Consider the following 21,240-nt stretch of genomic DNA (forward strand, 5'->3'; position numbering starts at 1 on the left):
ATATAGGTTACACATATGTAGCTTCCATTAGAAACAAATTCTTAAGAAAACCATTTTGGTGTGAGTTTTCAGTGGTTGCAATGCTTATAGTTTCTGTTACACTCTCTGACACTGTCCGCTGTGAATGTATGCAGTTGTTTTGAGAGCTGATGCCTTGTTCTGTCTTCTCTACAGTGATGTGCATAGATTGTTTATGAAGAAAGAAAACTCCACTTACAGTAGCTGGAAATCCATTGGCTTAGAGGCAGCAGCAATTTAAATTTATGAAAGAACAACAATTACCTTTTGTGCTTTAATGCATATGTAACAGTAATTACAGCCATGTTGTAATAAATACTTTGCTCTCTTCAAGTAAGCAGAAAATTGGGTAAAATAGCCTCTGGTACTGGCTTCAGTGTAGGAATTAGTGTTTTCAGGTTCCACTATAAATGGATCATTTGAACCATACAGAGTGCTTACTAATATGTCAAATCAATGAAACTTACCTTCAAACATGATAACAGTGCTCCATTAGGAATAAAAGCAACTGAATATTTGTACAGTGATCTACTTATCCATTTTTTTAAAAATAAATAATAAAATAGAAAGAGTTATCTTCTTTAGATCCCATTAGGACAAGTTTTGATAATTTGAAAATATTTGAAAAGTTTTGCTTTTGTAAAGGCTTTATAAGTAAGTAAAAAAAGTCAACTGGCCTACTTGTACCATAAAACAGATGTGAGGCTTTGTTTGTGTGTGGCAAGGTTACACAATTAAGAAGTTTTACGTTTTTTTTTCCTCTTATCAAAATCAGTGGGATGATTTGAAGAGCAGACACTTTTTGGTGTGAGATCAGCAAGATATCATCCAAGAGTTCTGTCAATTTAGTACTGTAAGAAACACTGACCAAAGTCATCACAGGGTTTTAGGATTGTCCTTCTGAGCAGGTAACGATAATATCAAAATCAAGTGTTTAAATTGCTTTTAGCAGTAGAAATTCTATAACATGGAAAAAGGCAATGGAGGATCAAAATTTTGACTTCAATATGAAAATGAATATGATACCTATGAAAATGATGCAGAAGTAGAAAGCTGTTTACTTTGAAAAGACCAATATAAGAAAAATTCAACAGAAGCTGACAAAAGAAGTGAAAGCTCTTTTCTAGAATAAGATGACTATAAAATAGAGAGGAATAGAATGTGACCTGTAAGTGAAAGATTGCTGCATGCATACAACCAATATGTAAACAAATGCCATGCAAACTGATCAAAAAATAGAGAGTTCTTGCAAAAATAAAGTTAATATGAAAACATGTACGAGTAAAATACAGATCATTGCACTGGAAAAGATCAGGGCATATGATAATGTATATAAGAATAAAGTTATTTTAGTGTACTTCTTTTTTTATTATTGTGCTTTTAATTTAAGTTGCTCATTAAGATACACTGTTATTTGGTCATCTTGTGGCAAAAATGTTTAGTTCTTTTTTCTTTCTTTAATAGCTTCTGCAAGTGATTAAAAGTCACAGGAAGGTGCTAGGGAAGTGAAGGAACTATTTTGCTATAGAGTTTTAAAGATATTTATTTGCATCCTTTGGAGGGGTAGTTCCAAATTCATATTCTCCACATCATCTCTTTTCAGTGGCTTATGCTTTCTTTTTTGTGTGATTGTTTCAGCAAGTCACATATGCCAGGTTCAAGAAGTTCTGGGCTATACTTCAAGTCTGATCTCTGTTTCTGGGGGTGGTAGACCCCATTTTCCATTTGTAGCAGTTTTTCTGCACTCATTCTCCCCTTCCCTCCCCCCCCGCTTCTGTTTTACATGGCGTGGTATCTCTATGGCTTTTTGATGAGCTTATTTTCTTCCACTTCTTACTCCTGAGTAATGGTAGATATGACAGCCCTACAGAATCAGAGAGGGAGATAGATGTCTTTGCTTTCCCTTGCACTAATAAAGCCCATCAGTCTGAATTCCAAGTCGGTGGGCTCTAATAAACCAACAGAACATTCCATCAAATGTCCCTTCTCTTCACTTTTCTGCTTAAAATGTTCAGCACAGAGTTATTTACCAACTCTGGCAGATCCTTCACAACAGTTAGGTTTCCCATACATATGGATAATCATAGCACTGCAAAATCACAATATGGATGATGCTGGAAGGGACCTGTGGAGACCATCTAGTCCAACCCCCTTCTCAAAGCAGAGTCAGCTAGAGAAGGTTGCTCAGAGTCATGCCAAGATGGGTTCTGAGTGTCTCCAAGGATGAAGGCACAGCTTTAAAAATCTGTCATAGACAGTTCTTTCAGTTGTTTTGTTTATAAATAATTTAATTCTTTGTCTTGAAAGAATATACTGTTTAGCAGCACTGACTAGAGAGTAGGAAGCACAAGAGAAAGCTTTCTGGGCTCTGTGTGTCAGTAGAGTTGAAGAAAGTGAAGATGTTCCACATTATTAAGGTCACAAGACAATATTGAGTAAAATTAACATTTGTCTTTTTTTGACCCTACTGTCTGCAGCTCCAGAAGGTTTTGTAAGGATGCCCTAGAATTTTCCTGTTAGAAAATACAGCATAACTGTGTGTGTTTGGAGAAGGTTTGTTGTCTGGGCTTTTTGGAAAATAACTGTAATGACATTCTTTTCGGGAATGTCATTCTTTTCGGGATGTCTGTCAGTTCTTTATGGCACTAGTAAGTAATTTATTTACTATTGATGTGTCAAGCTCATTTCTCTGAAGGTTAGTTTGACTTCCTACTGAAAAATACTTCAAATATCACCAATAAATGCAGATAGAGATATGGAAAAGGAAAAAAAAATGGGGTAATACAATAAGTTCTGTTGAAATCTCAATAAGGGACTGACTGTCACTGAACTAAATTCGTCTTTTGTCTCTGAAGATTAGAATTGTAGTGGTGCTGGGATTTGTTTGCTACTTGTAAAGTTACTTGATTTATGATCTCTCATGAGGGATCTATTAGCATTTCTCATGCATTCTGGTAGTTAAACCTTCAAAAGACAGAAATACATCTTGAGTGTTTAATTTCAGAGCTTGGGGTCTTCTTAAAGTCACTAAATTGAACGAAGAGGCAGAAGACCATTGTCATTACATAGCAGTCTGAAGAACAGCAAACTGGAGTTTCCTGGATTAGAACGTTGCCCTGTTTTACTATGAAATATACTCTGCAGGCCTAACAAATAATAATTAAAACCTAATAATGTAATATATGCTGACATAGGGGCTGACAGTATAGGTAGGTAGTTTTGCTATTCACACTGGAGGGAAAAAACCTTCAGTCTAGCATACCAGTATGCATTAATATCACTGAGAGTACTCTCATCACTAAATTTGTATGTTTATGTTGCTGATGTGTCTGCTGATTCAGTTTTTACTGGGAGATGCCACCGAAGAGGGCATTATTTGTAATATTTAGGGCAATACAATGCTAATTAAATCAGTGAATACAGCCACTGCGTGAAAGGGTGAGTTATGTCCTCATTTCAAACTCAGAACATTCTAAAAAATATAGTGGTAAGGCCTGCTGTTTTTTTGCATTTTTTTCAGAGACAACAAATGTTACAGTTGGTTTATTTTATTTTTTTTAATTATTTTTATTTTTATTTTATTTTATCTTTAACGCAGTCTTGCTGGATGCAAACACTGAAAGCTCTAGGCAGATGAAGCAAGATGATGAGCAAAATATTAATTGCTGGAATGGCTAATGAAAGCCTAGAGTAAGGCCAAAGTAATATGCAACCTGAGGCAAAATTAAGTAATTGCTCATCTCAGCTTTTTCCTACTCCACTGTGAGAATTTTTTTTTGTCTCACCCATAGATTGAACTGGGTACTCACTGCTTTTATGCATATCTGTTCTAAGTATATGCACGCATATATAATCATATATTTTCAAATTTCATATATTTCCAATTATTGAGCTCCTCCAAAAAAATCTTTTTTATTATTTGGTATCTCACTATATACCTGCACAAAACACACCTTATTTCTGCACCAGGTGGATTCTTGCACCCCTTTTCCTTGAGTTCTTCCATTTGTAGTCAATAAAGTTTCCTTCAGCTTCCAAAATTATTCCTTAATTTGACCTGAATTCTCTGTCACAGGTAACAGGGAATGAGAGGTCAGACGTAGAGGGATGTTGAGTAGGTTTTTTTTTTTAGTTTTCCAAAGCCAGGAGGACTGTAGGTAATTGAAGATTATGGCAGAGTTCTGCAATAGTCTCTGTCCTTGTTCCACTGCTGATACAGTTCTTCCCTCAACCTCCTGCTCATGTTTGTCTTAATACCTCAGGTCTTGATTCTCACTGTAAAATTTTCAGGGCATGAAAGATTTCTACTCATTTGATTAGATTGTACTTTACAAAATGAAATCATAATACATTAATAATTAACTAATTAATTGTGACAAATTGAATAGCTGCAGCATTTGTCTATTCCCTTGCCTTAGGGGTTGTTCTCTTCTCAGCAGATGATGGATAACTTGTCTGTTTTTTTCAGTTTGTTGTGTGTTATTGTGACATGCAAACTGGATGACTTCGACAGTATTTTATGCTTTACTGTGGCATAAGCTGTCAAGAAGGGGGACAAGGAAGAGATACCCAGTGATTACTCACTAGGTCATTCACCTGAAATCTCATTTTGTGAGAAAAATTGTCTTTGGTTATGAAAAAAATTGTCTTTGGTTAGTCCTACAATGTTTCTTTAAATGTTGTCCCTGAAGTAAGTTTGTGGGAGTGTGTCATACAGAACATTTGTACCTTGCCATTTTTTGGTTCTGTCTTGTAGGTAGATAACTGAAGGAATAACATAATTTTTTTGGTTCTGCAAAAAATAGAAATTTTATTTATTTATTTAAAAAAAAAAATTTCTTTTATTTATTTCCTGACTTCAAAACATTTTTTTTTTAAATTCTGCCAGTGATAGGAAGTCTGAAGATCTAAAATAAAAAAGTACTTCACATATTGACATCATAAAGTGAATTTTGTTCGACAGCTCTACAAACATCAGTCGATGTTCCAGTTGTTGGATGATGCTCTGAAAAAAATCCATGAAGTAATTTCTTTACATGTGATATGAGTTTACAACTGTAAAATGCTATCCAGATGTTGACTCATAAACAATACAGAAACTGTGTGCATCATAAAGGTGGTTTTGTGCCATGGTGCCAGATTATGTGAAGAAATCATTCAAAAGACCTTCAAGACATTAAAGACCCTTAAAGATTTTTACCAAATCTGACATTGACATTAAGGATAAAAAATTATTCTTTTTCCATAGCTGAGAAAGATACTTACTAAGATTGTGATATGCCGAAGTTTTTCCGGAGAGTCAGTATTAGAATAAAAGTTAAAAGCAGGTACATCAAATTGATTTAACACCAACACCTTCAATATTGGTACATCAGTTTCCATAAACCAGAATCCCGGCTCTGGTTTCTTTATTATTGGTGATGTCTCATTTTCTAAGCCATTATTATATTCATAAAACATTTAGAGGAATTGACTAAAGTAAAATTTAACTGTTGTGTAGAGTGTTCTTGCGCACTGAAAGTACCTTAATATTACTTTTGGACTGCTAGTTGTAATGGTGGAATGGAAATAATTATAAAATCAAGGTCACCTTTTCAGATTAGACACTGGAATAACATATCAGTGGCTTTAGTGAAAATATATCCACTTGTAACAAGTGGGAAACTGGCCATTAGCCTACAGAATATTTGTATCAAGGAAGCAGTTGTTTTTGAGATGAGAAGCTCTATTGTTAAATGTGTTACTGGTTGTTTCTTTGTCTATAAAAATATATGTTTTGTTTGTTTTCCTCTTGCTCAGGCCCATCTTGTTAAATAAATTGGATGTTGTCTCCTTGCAGTTATAACAGAAAATATTGCTATAGTTGGATCCAAATATATCTACTGCTACAGATAACTAGGGTAATGAAAATTGTGAGGTGACATTGTGCTCGAGACATGATGACACTCTTGAGTATGAAGCTAAGTGTTGCCAGTTGACTGGGAACTTCTTTGTCACTGGAAAGCAAGTCACTGTCACTCTCAGCTACCTAATTTATTTGACCACCATTGCTTCGTGAGAGCTGGATCTGTCTGTATTAGTATTTTAGTTCGGAGCAGAAATGCCCTTTAGAAGGAAACAGCTTGGCCCAAGTTACTGCAGTTGACATTGCTGAGCCATCTCAGAGAGTGGCAGCTGGATTCCCCTCCAGTGCAGCTAAACCAGCCCTCTTACAGTGCCCCTGGCCTGCATCTGCTGTTAATGGGCACTCAGGCTACAGCACAGGTTAGATGGAGCAGAAAATAAAATCTCCAAATCCTGGATAATAGGAATGTCACATTCCCAACAGCAACTGTACACACCTGCTTCTGCTGCACTGCACTTCTGGCTGATACAGGTGAAGGCATTGAAACCAGTAAGGTGTTACAAAAGCAAAGTTATGAGTTTCTCACAAGAAATTTTCTATTGCTTTGTACAGTACTGGGGGTGTTTTGGTTTGTTTTTTTTCCCTGAAAGTTACATGAAAAAGAAAAAACCACTAGGTCTTTCCTTCTAATTTTTTGAAACAGTTGTTGCAGATTGGAGCATTATTTCCCTGGAGTACACCCTGAACTAATGCAGATCATCAGAGCACAGTGGGATTTAGCTGGTGCTAAGCTGCTGACATTCAGTTTTGCTTCCTTCATTTATCAAATATAAAAGTTAAATATGTATGGAAATGCCTATAAGAATGGGGCTGAAGTCTATTGTATTTCACTATGTGATGTGCCTCCCCTGCCTTATTTTAAATACAGATTTATATTCTTATATCCTCCTCCTTATCCTAGGAACTATGGTACTCTGTATCCTTATTCCCTGACTTTAGTTGAAAGTAGCTGTTTAAATTCCTTATACCATATGACTTCAGAGTTTTTTACTAATTTGATTCCACTGGCATTTTTTCATTCCACAGCAATTGCTCTAGCTGTGTCTGTATTTTCTTAATACATTGATCTCTTCCTATTATTGAGAATCATCTATACAGAAGCTCTTAGAAACTTGAAGTCAGCAGCTTCTCTCATTTTAAAAGCTCTGTTTATGCAGTATTTACTCATTCAAGAAGGATAATGGACTTTAGTTAAATGTGTGAGGTTAAAGTAACTAATATTTAGTACACTTTAAGCCATTAGGGTAAATATTTATAAGAAGATAAAATTTCTTTTTAAACAGTAAAGTAGATGTAAGATAAGATGTCTTTCTTCACCCCATTTCAGTTTTCTGCAAGTTTACTGCCTTTTTCTGTGGTTTTATAATCACAAAGTAAATTAAAAACAAGGAGACCTTCAGCAAGCAAATGATTGTGAAAAAGTATTCCTGTCTGGACATTGTAGAACAAAGAGCTGCTATACTGAGTGATTAAAGCAATGAATAGAGAAAATTCAGAAGAATCCTAAGAGACTACTCATGACATGGAAGCAGACAAAAACAGCTACAAAGAAGCTTAATTTTACTGCATTGTCAAAGATCCTTTTGAGTTTTATATTATTTCAAAGGCATTTTGAGTCTTATGAAGTGATTTATAAGGATTTTTTTTTTCTTTTGCTTAAAAAATCTAAAGCAATAAGTCTCAACTCCTAATATTATGATCTGCTTATTGCATTAGACTGCCAAAATACTATGTACAGAGAGAGTGGCTGAACACTGCAGGGTTATAGTGTTCTGAAAATGAAGGATGAAATCAGTTCCCTGGGCAGTAAAATTTTTGTCATTAACGTCAGGGAGGCCAGGATTCACACCAAGAATGAAACTCAACTTGGCATCTCAGAACAGGACTGTTCTGGGAACAATCTGTAAGTCTGTGTATCCTTCCTCATAGATTAAATGCTATAGATGAAATAAAAATAATATATTTTTCCTCTTGTAAAGATACAGGGAAAGTCTTTAAAGAAAGAAATAGCAATGTCTTCAGAAAGAAAAGAACCTCTGCTTATACAGGCGTCAAGCTTTCAACTTTCACGTTTCTACTCCCCTATAGCCCTATGATCTTAAGAGAGAGGAGTTTTATTTACGTTCCTTCTATATAATCTGGAAAACAACACCAAATTGCAATTAATTAACAATTGATATATAATACCCAAGATGTTTCTAGGCCAAAGAAAAACAATTTCTATTCTGATTTTATGTTCTGCTTATAAGGCGGCATAACGCAGTTGCACATGGTACAGATGTTTCATCTGTAGGAGAGAGGGGACTTTTTCCTTGGGTAGTTGAATTTCAGAAAATATCAATCCACTTCCTCTTTGGACCAACCTTTGGCCAAAAACAATGACCAAAAAACCAACAAAAGGAATTTTTGTGGAAATTTCATTATTTGTAATTCAAAAGACTCATCCATGAGATGGTTGGAATATTGACAAGGAGCAGGAACTGTCACCAGCTCAGGTGATAAAACAGATCTTGTCTCATCATCATTTTTCTCACATTTCCTACTTGTGTATTGTATTTCCTGTCACACACACTTGGTGTGTCTTGGATTTCTATTGCCAGAAATATATTTAGATAGATTTAGTCAGTCTTCTATTCCTTAATATTTAATTTATAGGGGGATTAGATTAAAATCTATTAATCAAATCCACTATATTACTTCAGTATTTCTTAAAATGTGTGTGTTCTCCATGTATTATCTATATAATCTACATAAAATATTTTATAATATGAAATTATTAATAATTAATAAAATATTTTATGTATGCAGCATGCATATGTATGTACTCATTTATAAATATATCTACAGGTAATATAAATATTCATAGTTTATTTGAAAACATTTAGTACTCATTAATTAAAGATTAATAGGAACATTGGGTTTACTCCCAATTCTTGTGCTACCATTAACTGTGTATAAAAGTGCATTGTTTGTGTTTACTAAATTTAAGCTTCTAAACAGACCTTTTCTTTATTTGTAACAATGGGTGATCTATCAGAGCAGAGCAGCTCCAAATCCAGTTCTTAATCTAGCTAGGCCATGTCGTTCTGTTCATAAACCAATCAAGCTCTATTCTAAAAGCTCTGGGCCCCTTGCTGATGTCTCCTAGTAGAAGACCATTCTAGGACCTTCTGCTCTAGAAGAGATCTTCTAATTGCCTGCTCTTATTTATTCTTAAATAGTTTATACCTCTTTGTTATTGGGCTAGTACCATCCTTACTCTTACATACTTTTTCAGGGGTGGGATTGCTTTCTGACTGACTCATTCTTTTAGGTTGTGTTACTGAACCTCTCTCTGCTTTCAGGAGACAGATTTTCTGTTCTTCACAGCTCTCTTTCTGTACATTTTCAGGACTTTGTCCACTTGCTGTTCATCTTCTTGGCATAATGGAAAAAACAAACTTAGAGAATGTGTCAAGTGATCTTTGTTTTATTTTACTAACATATTTCTATTTTTCCTGGAGGTGTGTGTGCTTTCCAGTTTGCCATGGCTGGGGAGAGGATAGGAGGGAATGCTGTTGATGGACATTATGCACCTTGTAAGAAAAAATTTAAGAATTTTTATTAGACAATCTACCAACATGGGATAGCATCCATTTCTGCAATAACTGTTTTCAGACTACAATAAATGTGAAATATAATGGAAAAAAGTAAAATAGTTAAAAAAAAAGGCAGAAAGTGTGAGGTAAAAGAGAATATTTTTGTGTGAGTTGATGTGTTCCTAGTCCTTTTTCTTCTCACTTAACAGAGCTATTTCTCGGGATTTACTGATCTTGTAAGGTGCTCTAGTGATTAGAAAATTATTGAAATGGTGGTTCTCTGGTAGACTGAAGACAGAGTTTAATAAATTATACCACAACATCATTTTCTGAAAGTCTTTTGATTGGTTTTGTTTGGTTTTGTTAACACCTAATTAATTTTTTTATAGAGAGAAGTCTTCATTAAAGATCAAGCATATCTCTATAGTAAGTTTAATTTGAGTGTCACTATGATATCCTTTGAAATGCTAACAAAAATTAGAGCAAAGTGAAGGAAGACGAGTTAATATGTGAAATACAGCCATACTTTTTAAGTGGGTGTTTTTTGGTATTTAATCCCAGATACTTCCGTAAAAATAAAACATACTCATCTCTTTGGGGTTTTTGTTGTGACTTTGTTTTTGGTTTTTTGTTTTTGTTTTTTATTTTAAAGAAAGAATTATTTACAAATACAGGCCTGGCTTTGAACTAATCTGTAAACCCAATAATAAATAGTCTAACAATAAAATAATAATAAAGATCCAGCATGTGCTGTAATTACTTAAAAAAATTTATTCTGTTTTTCATTTTAATTAGATTCTTACACTGTGCACAGCCTTACAAAATCTGAAAAGTCCTCTAGAACCACTCTAATCAACAGTATCTTTCATGTTTTGTTTTCTTGCCATCTTCCCAGAAAATAGCCCTAGAGTACTGTATGGTTGTTTACATCAGGTATTAGTTCATTCTGGAATATATCCTGGTATATTTTGATATAAAAGGAAGCAAGGCAACATCTTGTAAGATGTACACAAATGCTATTATCAGCAATGGGTTGCAGTACATACAATGAGTGTCATTTTTTGTAGAGATAAACAACTTGTTGAAAGATTACGGGTGTGTAGTGAAGAGTCTGTTACTCTGCATTGTACTGACTCTTCTTTTGTTGAGCTATAATAGAAGCTTAATTCCATCTTCTGTTCTTGACATTTTTATTCTCATTTCCTTCTCCTGGGCGTTACTTATTTTAATGAGATTTTACTGTGCTTCTCTAGCTATCAGCATGTGGCAGCTAAGCCAGGCAGCAGACAACGTATGGCATTGCCAATTAATTTACTTGATTTGACACAGACACAACAGTATTCAACTCTTCAGTGACTTCTTCAGAGAATTATTTATAGAAGTGTCTGGGACATAATGTCAAATAACTAATGGGGAGTGGAGAAGTTGTTCATTTCAAGAAAAAAAAGTACATGACATTTTATCGTTTGTGGTTTTAATTGCAAGTGTAAAATATTTATAGAATTTGAAATAATTTCACTTAATTATTGCTTCATATGCTAAAAATTGCATTTTAATTCTTTAGTTTTATGCACCATTAAATGAATGTTACCTGAACAGTTCTGATTAAGTTTAAATTATGTTATACTAAGAAACAGAAATGCTACTTTCAAAGTAAGATTTTGTAACTAATTTGAAGATATGCAATATGTACAAGATCCAGCAGAGCATCTTGCAAAGTAACACCCTATCCATTTGGAAATGCCCTTATGTAATAGCTATTGTTAAATTTTAAGGCTTATTTTTGCTTTTCCTCCCTTGCTTTGAATGAAAAACAGTACTTCTCCTTTACATTTATATAATCTTGTCGTGATAAAAATTAACAGAACCTAAATGAGAGGTTGGATAAAACATTCTCCAGTTCCCTTAGTTTTCAAAATTTTCCTGTTACTCTCTTTAACTGGTTTCTAATCATCTGTGAATTTTTTTTGGATGACTGTTTTGAGTTGGACACTTTCCTATGGTTTTCTCTGGAAAACCTAAATATCTAAATTTGAGTTTCTGCGGCCACACCAAGGAGCTGTGACCTTCGAGACAATGTTCACTTTGGGACCACTACAATCTTTACTTTGCTCTGGCATTTTAGCTTTTCATGAAAGAAGTAGTTGGCTTAAAACATGCAACAAAATTTGAAGGGTTGAATTTCAAGTTAGTACTGGAATAATTCTTCAAATTACTATGTTTGAGAATTATGTAGGAAATTCATACATATGTGTGTATATATACATGTATATATATATATATACATATGCATTTACACATACATATATATAAGCCAGTGCAAAAATCTAATTAAAAGTACCTTAAAATAAAAGTGCATCCTTTCTTAGTCTGATGGAAGAGAAGATGGGGGTACAACATTCCAGTGACAGTTGAAAGTGAGTAAAAATCTGTGTAATGTAACATAAACTGGAAGGAATGTAATCTTTAAAAAAATTACTGAAACACACGAGTCATAAAGAAGACTAGTTTATACCTTCAGTAGAGTTTCTCTGTTGTCTGATAAGCATGGCTACAGGTGGAAATGTCTGTGTCTGCACACACATATGCAAAAATATGCACTTGCAAAAGTATTATCCCTCTGTGCTCACTTTTAAATACCATAATATTTGATGGTGAATGTATATTTAATTCATAACAATAACTATCAGTGTTATCTTTAAGGAAATCAATGAGTCAACTTCATTAAGCAGAATATGGACGGTAATACATTCCACACATTAAAAGAAGATTAATGAACTGCTGAGGAGCTCCCTTCTGTTCTCCCCAGTGTATGTGTAGCTGCTGCAACAGGGAACAGCAGCTCTCATATTTTCAGATATAGGAAATAGCTCTCAGGCTTTTCAAATAAAGTTGTACTCTGTCTTGTATGCAGGCCAGGGCCTATACATTGAATAAATCATCAGAAGTGTATTCCAGTTCTTTTAAAGAGAGCGCAGTAGTGCTCTCTATTTTTTATTGATTGCATTTTGCAGGGGAAAATTGAATCCATTTCTTGTCAAGGCCCCTAAACCTCATATCATAAAGAAGAAAGAAGAGGAAAAGATGGATGAAGTTCGGTGGAATTAGCCAGAAAGAATGATGTTTCCTATTGTGTGATGATAAATTTTATTTTTTCATCTTACCTTTATCAAGTGATAGGTAGCAGCTGAAGTACTTTGAAGTAATAATCTTCAAAGACTTCTTTTAGCAGAATTGAAAATAAGCTTATTGGAGAGTTGTCTCCAACTAGATTTTCTGCCAATTATCAGTCAAAGGCTCTTTCCTGTATAAAAGTTAACTCAATAGAAAGGCAAGTGTATGTACAGTATCTCAGTATGTGTGCTATAGCACCTTTTAGTAAAATGCATTTTTTTTAATAACAGAAAATAAATTCTCATTATATTCATGAAGTCAATATAAATTATCTTTCAAATTAGGATATTCTAACAGGTGCTATGGTCTCTCCTATGAACTAGTGAAAGTAGCACTGCATTGATTTTTATGTGCAAATTAAGAATCAGGATATTTTATAAGGAACCATTTGAAGAATATTTTTGTGCTGATTATGACTGGGTTTGCTTTATTTTCTTTGGAAAGTTTCAAATCCATTCTGCAGGCTTTAAACCAGAACTCAGAGGTATTGGCTGAAATTGCCTATTACCAGACATATTGCATTGAAATTAAAAAAAAAAAAAAAAAGAGAGAGTTTGATTTATAGCTGGCTTTTTGAAGTGCACGTGTATGTTTTAGCAGAAAGAAAACATTAATAGAAGTTGTGGGAAAACACTTAGAAAAATAAATTATTAAAACTGAAATTCCCAGCACCCTTTTCCTCATTTACTGATTAATGGATTAGTTAAGACAAACGTGGATGCATTCTCTATCAAGTATACTTTTAGATAGAATGAATAAAAAAACCCCAAAACAACAACAACAACAAAACTGAGTGAAGGGAGCTACTTTGAATTACAAATAGCAAATTGCTGCAGGAATGATTGTTTTAATGATCATGCAATCATCTATTTGCGTATCAGTCCCACCAAATAAACTGTGTCTTTGTTCCAAGCACAAATTTTAATGAGAAGTGAGTTAAGAGGAAGGTGATATATGTTGAACCTTACATGTGTGCTGTTAAATATAGTTTGTTAGTGAAATGAGACTCAGGCACTCACTGCAAATTTCTGGAGTTCAGGAAGATCTGTTTCTGCAGTGTCTGAGAAGAGATATATTACATACTGTTAGCAGATTTATTTCATCTTACTTCTGTTAAGATGTTCTGCTCTTTTCCTTTTCTTGGATTCCAAATAATTTATTTTTTTTAATTCCAGCATCATGTGTTGGGTTGTTTGTGGTTTTTTTTTCCCTTGCTGCAAGCTCTTGGATTTTTTGAGTCTGTTGCAATTGTCTCTGGGAGAAAGTTATAGAGGAGGAGGAAGGGGAAAGTGGGACATAAATAATATTATAAAACTCTTGACTCTTGACTATAAAATGTCACTTGCCCACAAATATTGTAAACAAGGTCTAGTAATCTTTATCTCTTACTTTATAGCTAATCTCAACAAGTCCAATAAATTGCTGAAATTTTCAATTCCAATGTATAGATTAAGACATTCAGTATTTATTTATTTTACAATTTCTAAATTGTCTCCTTAATGTCTCTTTTTTTTTATATGTGTGTATTTTAGGTATGTACTTCTGTATGTATGACTCTGTATGTACAGAGGTGTCTGTAACATAGGTTCATATATATATACATACATATTTTTGCAACACATTTTTAGGTGATATTGCACAGGTACTCTGCAACAGTGTTCTTAAATGTATAGCAAGATGTTTAATATATCTTCATTGGACATAGTTTATTCATTAATAAGCTTACAATTTGAGGGAAATTCTCTTTTTAGAAATATTGAATCACATTTTGTATGAGAAGATTTTTTTTTCCATGGAATGCACAGTCACCAATTTAGAAAAGCATTTATTGGCGTGATTAACTTTAAATTAAAAAAAAAATAAAATAAATTTTTCAAGGATATCAGTGTCCTGACCAGAGTCCTAAAGTCAATGATAGATTTGGGGACAGAATCTACAGCAATTTTAGCTCATGTCACAAGACCAAAGAAATGCACTGATTTATGCTGTTATGGGGCTTGGGAATTCATAGTGAGTCCTGAAACATAAATGCTTTTCAGTGAGCAAAAAGGTAACAATTAATGTCTCCTATGTGCCTTAACTAAGTGTCCTGAGCTCCAGTGCTCACAGGCTTCCAGTGGGCCAAGTACTCTGATCATTGGATAGGGAAACAGTAATATGAAAAGAAACAAAATCAAGCTGAAAATTTCTTATCTAAGTAAATGACAGAGCTTCTAATGACTTCATGGAGCCACTTCTGGAAATAAGATCTGACACAAAGTCAAGTTTAGGAAGTCTGTACATAATGCTTAATTACACAGCAGGTCAAACAGGATCTAAAGATAAGAACCATCTTAAAATTATAATTAACATCTCATGGTGTCTCAGGGAATTGTTTTTCTTTCTTAAGTAAACGTATATTTATTTATAATTATCTAATTGCCGAAGAGGCAGGTATATAGTACAAGCTTATTGCTTACAGGAAATCTCAAGAGTTGGAAATTTAATTTGATATTGTTAGAAAAAGCTATATCTTGAGAGAGCAATACCTTAAAACTGCTTTAAAAAACCCCCAAACCTTTCTGCAAAACACATGGTGTAGCAATTTTCTCCTTAACCTTTAAAAACAAGGCTATAAAATCTAATGCTGTGATCTCATTTCTTTAGTACCTGTTAACAGCCTCATTTTGTAAGTGGGCTGTCAACTCTTAACTTTCAATCCATCCTTATTTTTATTGTTTCTTTTTTTTTTCCCTGGTAGCAGGGGGATAGAAAGTAGACCTACATACCAAATTTTGCACAGTGATGCCACTCAGGCCCCAGCTGCTTTTATTTCAGCTTGACTTGCCCATTTGCAAGAGAAGGAAATACACAGGTATTTCCTGTGTGCAATACCATAGTGTGAGCAGGATCTGTATGACAGTGTTAACTTTCATAGGATTTATATCTACATCTTTAACTATTTCCAAAAGGTTTTTTTTTTTCTCCCCTCTAGTTCCCTTTCCACTCTTGGCTTGCTGGTCTAGGTGTTTCAATTTAAGAAATGTTACTTAAGGAAACGCAAAAGAAAAAGTTAGTGACTAAACCAACAAAAACCCTCTGCTTTTCATACTTAGCTGTATATTTGCTATTGCCTAAATTATGTTTTTTTTGGGAAGGAAATTAAATAACTATTTACAACTGATTAAATGAGGTAAAAAACATGATTTATCATATCGTAAGATGTTTTGTATCACAATAAAATTTCTGACTATAGCCCATGGACAATTACCGTAGCAGTGTTCATCAATTTTAAAGTTTCCCAATGCATCTCTTTCTTAAAAAGGCATAGAACACATTAATATACTATACATTTGGTAGATTATATAAACTATTTGATGGATTATAACAAGCACTGGAACAGAACAACTCTGTGAATGTAAGTTTCTGTGTAACTGGCCACACAGTGTTTAACTGAAATGTGAATTTCCTTGCACTTCAAGTTCATTATGGAACTGACCCAACTCATAAAGGTTATCTTACTGTAAGGACCCACACCTATGAATTAAGATCTGCTTAACATGTGATAATGAGCACTACTGTCTATGCAGCCCCACCTTAGTATTACAATCCAAATAACTCATCAATGTCTTTTTCCCATGTAATCCTTTACAGCATCCATTTGGAAAGGGACATCTTTGTTACCCTTGTGAGAGGTATATACCTACTTTTGTTGACATCATTCTAGTTGTTCTTATTGCAGTGTGTTGTAATTAGTAAGAATCAACTTTATACACTTGCATATTTCTATAAATGATCTTTTCTATGATTGGGAAGTGCAACTTAGAAACAAAGTATTTGTAGAAGATATTGGCTGTGCAAATAATTCAAGAGTCATTGTATACAAATAATGCAATGGGAAGAAAGCAGCATGAGGAATTTAAAGAAAATTCCCAAGGAAAGGAAGTGTGTTTCTTTAAATTTATTTTCTGGGTTAGTTAAATGTAATTGCTTTCTGCAACAGTCCAGTTTTCTTTTTGGACTCATTGCTTCTTGTGTTAGGAAGTGACTTTCTAATAACTAATATGTTTTGTCTTTGGCAGCAACCATAGTGTTAAATGAACTCAACTGGACAGCAGCGTTGGATGATGTGTTCAAGAGGAACAGAGAAGAAGACCCCACTTTATTATGGCAGGTTTTTGGTAGTGCAACTGGCCTCGCAAGGTATTACCCAGGTAACTGAAGTCACCTTAACAACTGTCCTATGCCATATATTGTCCTAAAAATATTCTAAATTATTTACAAACAGTAAAACATAACTAAGAATTGCTTTCTTACATAGATGCAGTTTCTGTATATCAGAATTAACTTAAGGACTTTGAAATTAATGTGGCATAAAGGTAATGTGAGGGGGAAGAAACTGGGAGTGAAATATGTAACTGTTTTCTTTTTCAGTAAGAGGAAGAGAAGATTATATCCTTTGAAACACTGAAGAGTAAAATTTTATTTTTGTATTGTTTCTATATGTTGTGTAAATAATCAGTTGAATATTTGCCAGTGAGATTTTTGCCCCATTCTAGTTTTGAAAATAGGGACCCGGGGACTAGGCATATAATCATATGTAATGAAAATACGAATGCACCGTGCTGTGTTTATGTCCCTCAGAATCCACGATCTCTGACATGTTCATCTTTGGTGGTAGAGTTAAGGTCAATGAATGCAACTTGATTACTTCAACCAGCATCTGTTCCACCTGTCAAAGAATCTCATCACTGGATCACATGAATTAATTCAAATAGATGCATATTTTACTTAATTTCAATCATCAGTAGCCCTAATTTGATTTTGGTTGTATGACAGTTAATGGAAAGACTTAGTTTATGTATGTTTTATGGCAAGGCCTCTGCTGCTGCTGTTCTCGTTAAGTGACGCTGTTATCAGTGACAGTCCACTACATGCAAGACAATTGTGTGCAGCGTCTTGACTCATGCCTACAACTGCCTAGGGAAGAATTTTGAGATCCTTTCTCTTCTGTTTATACAAGATTGTTTGTGTTTCTGAAGGTGAAGGGGATTATTCTAAAGCTGTTACTGTATCATTAGCACAACTGCTAGCACAGGCACACAGGCAGAGAAACTGCCTCAGGCTATTTTACATGAAGAATATTTCATAGCACTCGAATCCTGTTTGTTTTGTCATGCTGGATGATCATGAAATAAATACAGTGAGATTTGTTGCAGAAAAATAATATTGAAAATGCTAATTTCATATTTCTTTTGTTTTCCAAGTGTTCTATTTCAGTGCTTTTTCGGATCTCTTAGTGCTGTATTTGGGGTCAGCATTTGTCGCTGCTTGCTATGTGATGTTTTTCAAGTGTTGAAAAAGAAGTGTTTCTTAAATGTATCTCTGTGCCAATCTCTAGGAAATTAATTTTCAACTGTGAGATTATCTCATATATTGAAAAATATATGCTTATGTCTAGCTAACCTGTCTACTCCAGTTGTTCAACAACAAACACAGGAACGTCAGAATCTCTATGTATTCTTCCTTAGAGAACCTCTATAAAATGGGAGAAGCTTGTTTTCCATGTTTTGCAGATGAATATGTTGCTTGTAGATATTCCACCTAAACACAAATTTAAATTTTGTATAAAACTCAGATCCTTACACCTGCTTATTCCACAGCTAGTTATTTAAGTCTTTTTTAGCAGTCCAGTCCTGTCAGAATATGACTTCATAAATTTCTAGGTAATTCCCCAGTTCTTAAATTCTACCTACACAGACAAGTGTAGATCATTCTGATACTCCTTAGTTTATATGTGTGTTGTTTTGTGCAGCTGCTTCCCAATTTCTTCCATTTGTTGCTCGAACTTTGATACAGAGTAAATATTCTGTGTTGGAAGTACCCACAAGGATCATCGAGTCCAACTCTTATGCAAATGGCCAGTGTGGGGATTGAATCCACAACCCTGGTGTTGTTAACACTATGCTCCAACCAACTGAGCTAATTTCAGGGTCAGCCCTTTGTGTTAGATTTTTAGAATAGGTCTTTTTGCAATGTTGTCTATGTTTCTCTTTTTGTAAACTCTTTTTTTTGCAATTTGTTGACACAGAGAAATGTTCTGGAAATTAATTCAAGTTTCATATACTAAAATATTAAATACTTTTCACATTTTCATAATACTAAATGATATTATAAATTGTAGAACATTGTTTTATTATATTGGCCCATGGTAAGCCTTCTTCAAAGTGATGAATTTTTCCATAGTGATGATATTTGTAAAAGAATTTGGAAATATCAAAAGCCAAAATTAAAATGTGTAGATTAGTCTGCTCATTATTATCTGAAACATAACCATCCAGTCCTGCCTCCTTTATTAAAAAAAAAATGTTTTTTGATACCTCTAAGCTCACAGTTTTTGTGGACTAATGTTTGGTAATATCCCACTGCCTTGAGTCATGGGCTAGATGTCTGTCCTAAGGAGGCTCCTGGGCTGTCCTTGTCCCCATAGTAACCAGCAGCATGAAGGGATCTTTCTGTGAGCAACCCCATGGGTGGAAAGTATGTGTGACATAGACACTTGTTTGTATTTTATATATTTCATTACTTCCTGTATATATTCTATTTTTGTACTGTTGTACCCTGCTCTAACATCACGTACATGATTATATATGATTTTTCAGCTGTGCTTTATCTGTCTCTTTAGTAAATTTGAGTTCCCTTTTCTCTATCAAGAGGACAAGACAGCTTCCTTCTGACTATCACCTAGGCTGACATATCTGGCAGTTTCTTTCCTCAGGCCTTTTTATTTATACACTATAACAAATGGTATTAGGCTTAAATACAATAGTAATTAGATGCAATGGAATAAGAATAGGAAACTATTTTACTAAAATAGCTAACAGCATCGGGTAGAGAAAGTAATGGTACCAAAATATTGGCTTCCTTTAATGATACAATTAGTCCATCAAATGTTCTGTATGCAAAATGTCATTTCTTACTGAGGAAAAAAAACCCATTCTGAGTGATGTTGCCTTTGTTCTGTTTTCAAGATGAAGAAAGTATGTAATCTAGGCAGGCAAAACAGATGTAGGAAGATATATTGACGCACATACAGATGTGAAACAAAGTCTTAGAAATATACATATTAACACACATATATGTTCATATCTACAGTGATGGCAGAACCAGTGCCAGGCAAGTTTTACTTACAAGATGCCCCAATGGAAACTTTAGAGACTACATCAAGGTCAACTGTCTCTTTATAGGTAATGCATTACTTCATTTTATTTATTAAATATTTTTCCCTAGAATTTAATCAGTTGAGCTCTCATTATCAAACATCAAGACACACATGACAGAGAAGAGCCAAAGATTTTAGATTCCTCAATGGACCTCAAACATTTTTTTTCACCACTTCTGGTTAGTGTTTTAATCAGCTTGATTTTAGGAGTCAGTATGAGTTTACTCATACTGCACTTTTTCTTCCTTAAGTTATTTATGAAAGCGTGTCTTACCTAAAATATTTTTAAATATTAGGTTACTTAGTATCAACATTTTCATTAGTTTCAATGGTAGCATATTTGTGAAGAGAAGTGCTAAGCTCTGTTACTGTACTGGCAACCATCCATTTTGATATGAAAACGCCAAGAGCAATTTTGAGATTTCTATTATATATTCTATGAGCTCTGAGCACCTCAAGAGTAAGTAAACAGAACTTTAATAAATGAACTCAAGAGAATAAGCTTATAAAGTGAATGGAACTTTTAAGAAGGATGTAATATATGCTCATTCTTATGTTTAAAGTTATATATCACAAATTGGTGTTTCATTTAAGAGATGGTTTCAGCATTTTGAGAATGCATTGTCCTTTTTACATACATTTTTGGAGTAGTATCAGAATCAAGACAGGAATCTGTATGTGATAAAGATACTGATAAAATCCTTAGTTTAAAAAGGAAGTGTGAAAGAGGAAGGACAGATGACCTGGAGGGAATATAGAGACACTGTCCAAGGATGTAGAAACATGGTTAGAAAAACCAAAGCCCACTTGGAGTTGAATCTGGTGAGAGATATGAATTACAACAGGAAGAGCTTCTACAGAAACATCAGCAACAAAAGGACTAAGGAAAATATGGACTTGCTGCAGAATGTGGGCCTGCTGCTCCATGGTGGGGCTGGTGACTTGTTCACAAAAAATATGGAAAAGGCTGAGGTACTCATTATCTTCTTTACCTCAGTCCTTACTTGTAAGACCAGCCCTCACTAATCACAAGCCTTTGCAATCAAAGAGAAAGTCTGGAGCAATCACAACTTGTTTCACTCTTGTGACCAGCGACAGGACTTGAGGAAATGGCATAAAATTGAGTAAGGGGAGCTTTAGGTGAGATATTAGGAAAAACTTTTTCACGCAGAGGGTGGTTGAGCGCTGGAATAGGCTCTTCAAGGAAGTGGTCAAAGGACCAAGCCTGTTTGAGTTGAAGAGGGGTTTGGACAATGCTCTCAGGCACATGGTGTGATTCTTGGAGTGTCCTGTGCAGAACTCAATAGTCCTTGTGGATCCCTTCCAACTCAGCACATTCTGTGATTCTGCAGAAGTTCTTCCGA

At 34.4% G+C, this 21,240-nt stretch overlaps 1 protein-coding gene across 1 annotated transcript in view; it reads left to right on the top strand.

The window, feature by feature from the left end:
* CACNA2D1 (calcium voltage-gated channel auxiliary subunit alpha2delta 1) overlaps positions 1-21,240 on the top strand; it is a 378,154-nt gene that overhangs the window by 242,615 nt on the left and 114,299 nt on the right. The window contains 1 exon segment of the mRNA XM_032687395.1: positions 16,737-16,868. Coding sequence (XP_032543286.1) covers positions 16,737-16,868 — 132 coding nt within the window.

The sequence above is a fragment of the Chiroxiphia lanceolata genome, chromosome 5, assembly GCF_009829145.1.
Source record: "Chiroxiphia lanceolata isolate bChiLan1 chromosome 5, bChiLan1.pri, whole genome shotgun sequence".
Classification (NCBI taxonomy): Eukaryota; Metazoa; Chordata; class Aves; order Passeriformes; family Pipridae; genus Chiroxiphia; species Chiroxiphia lanceolata.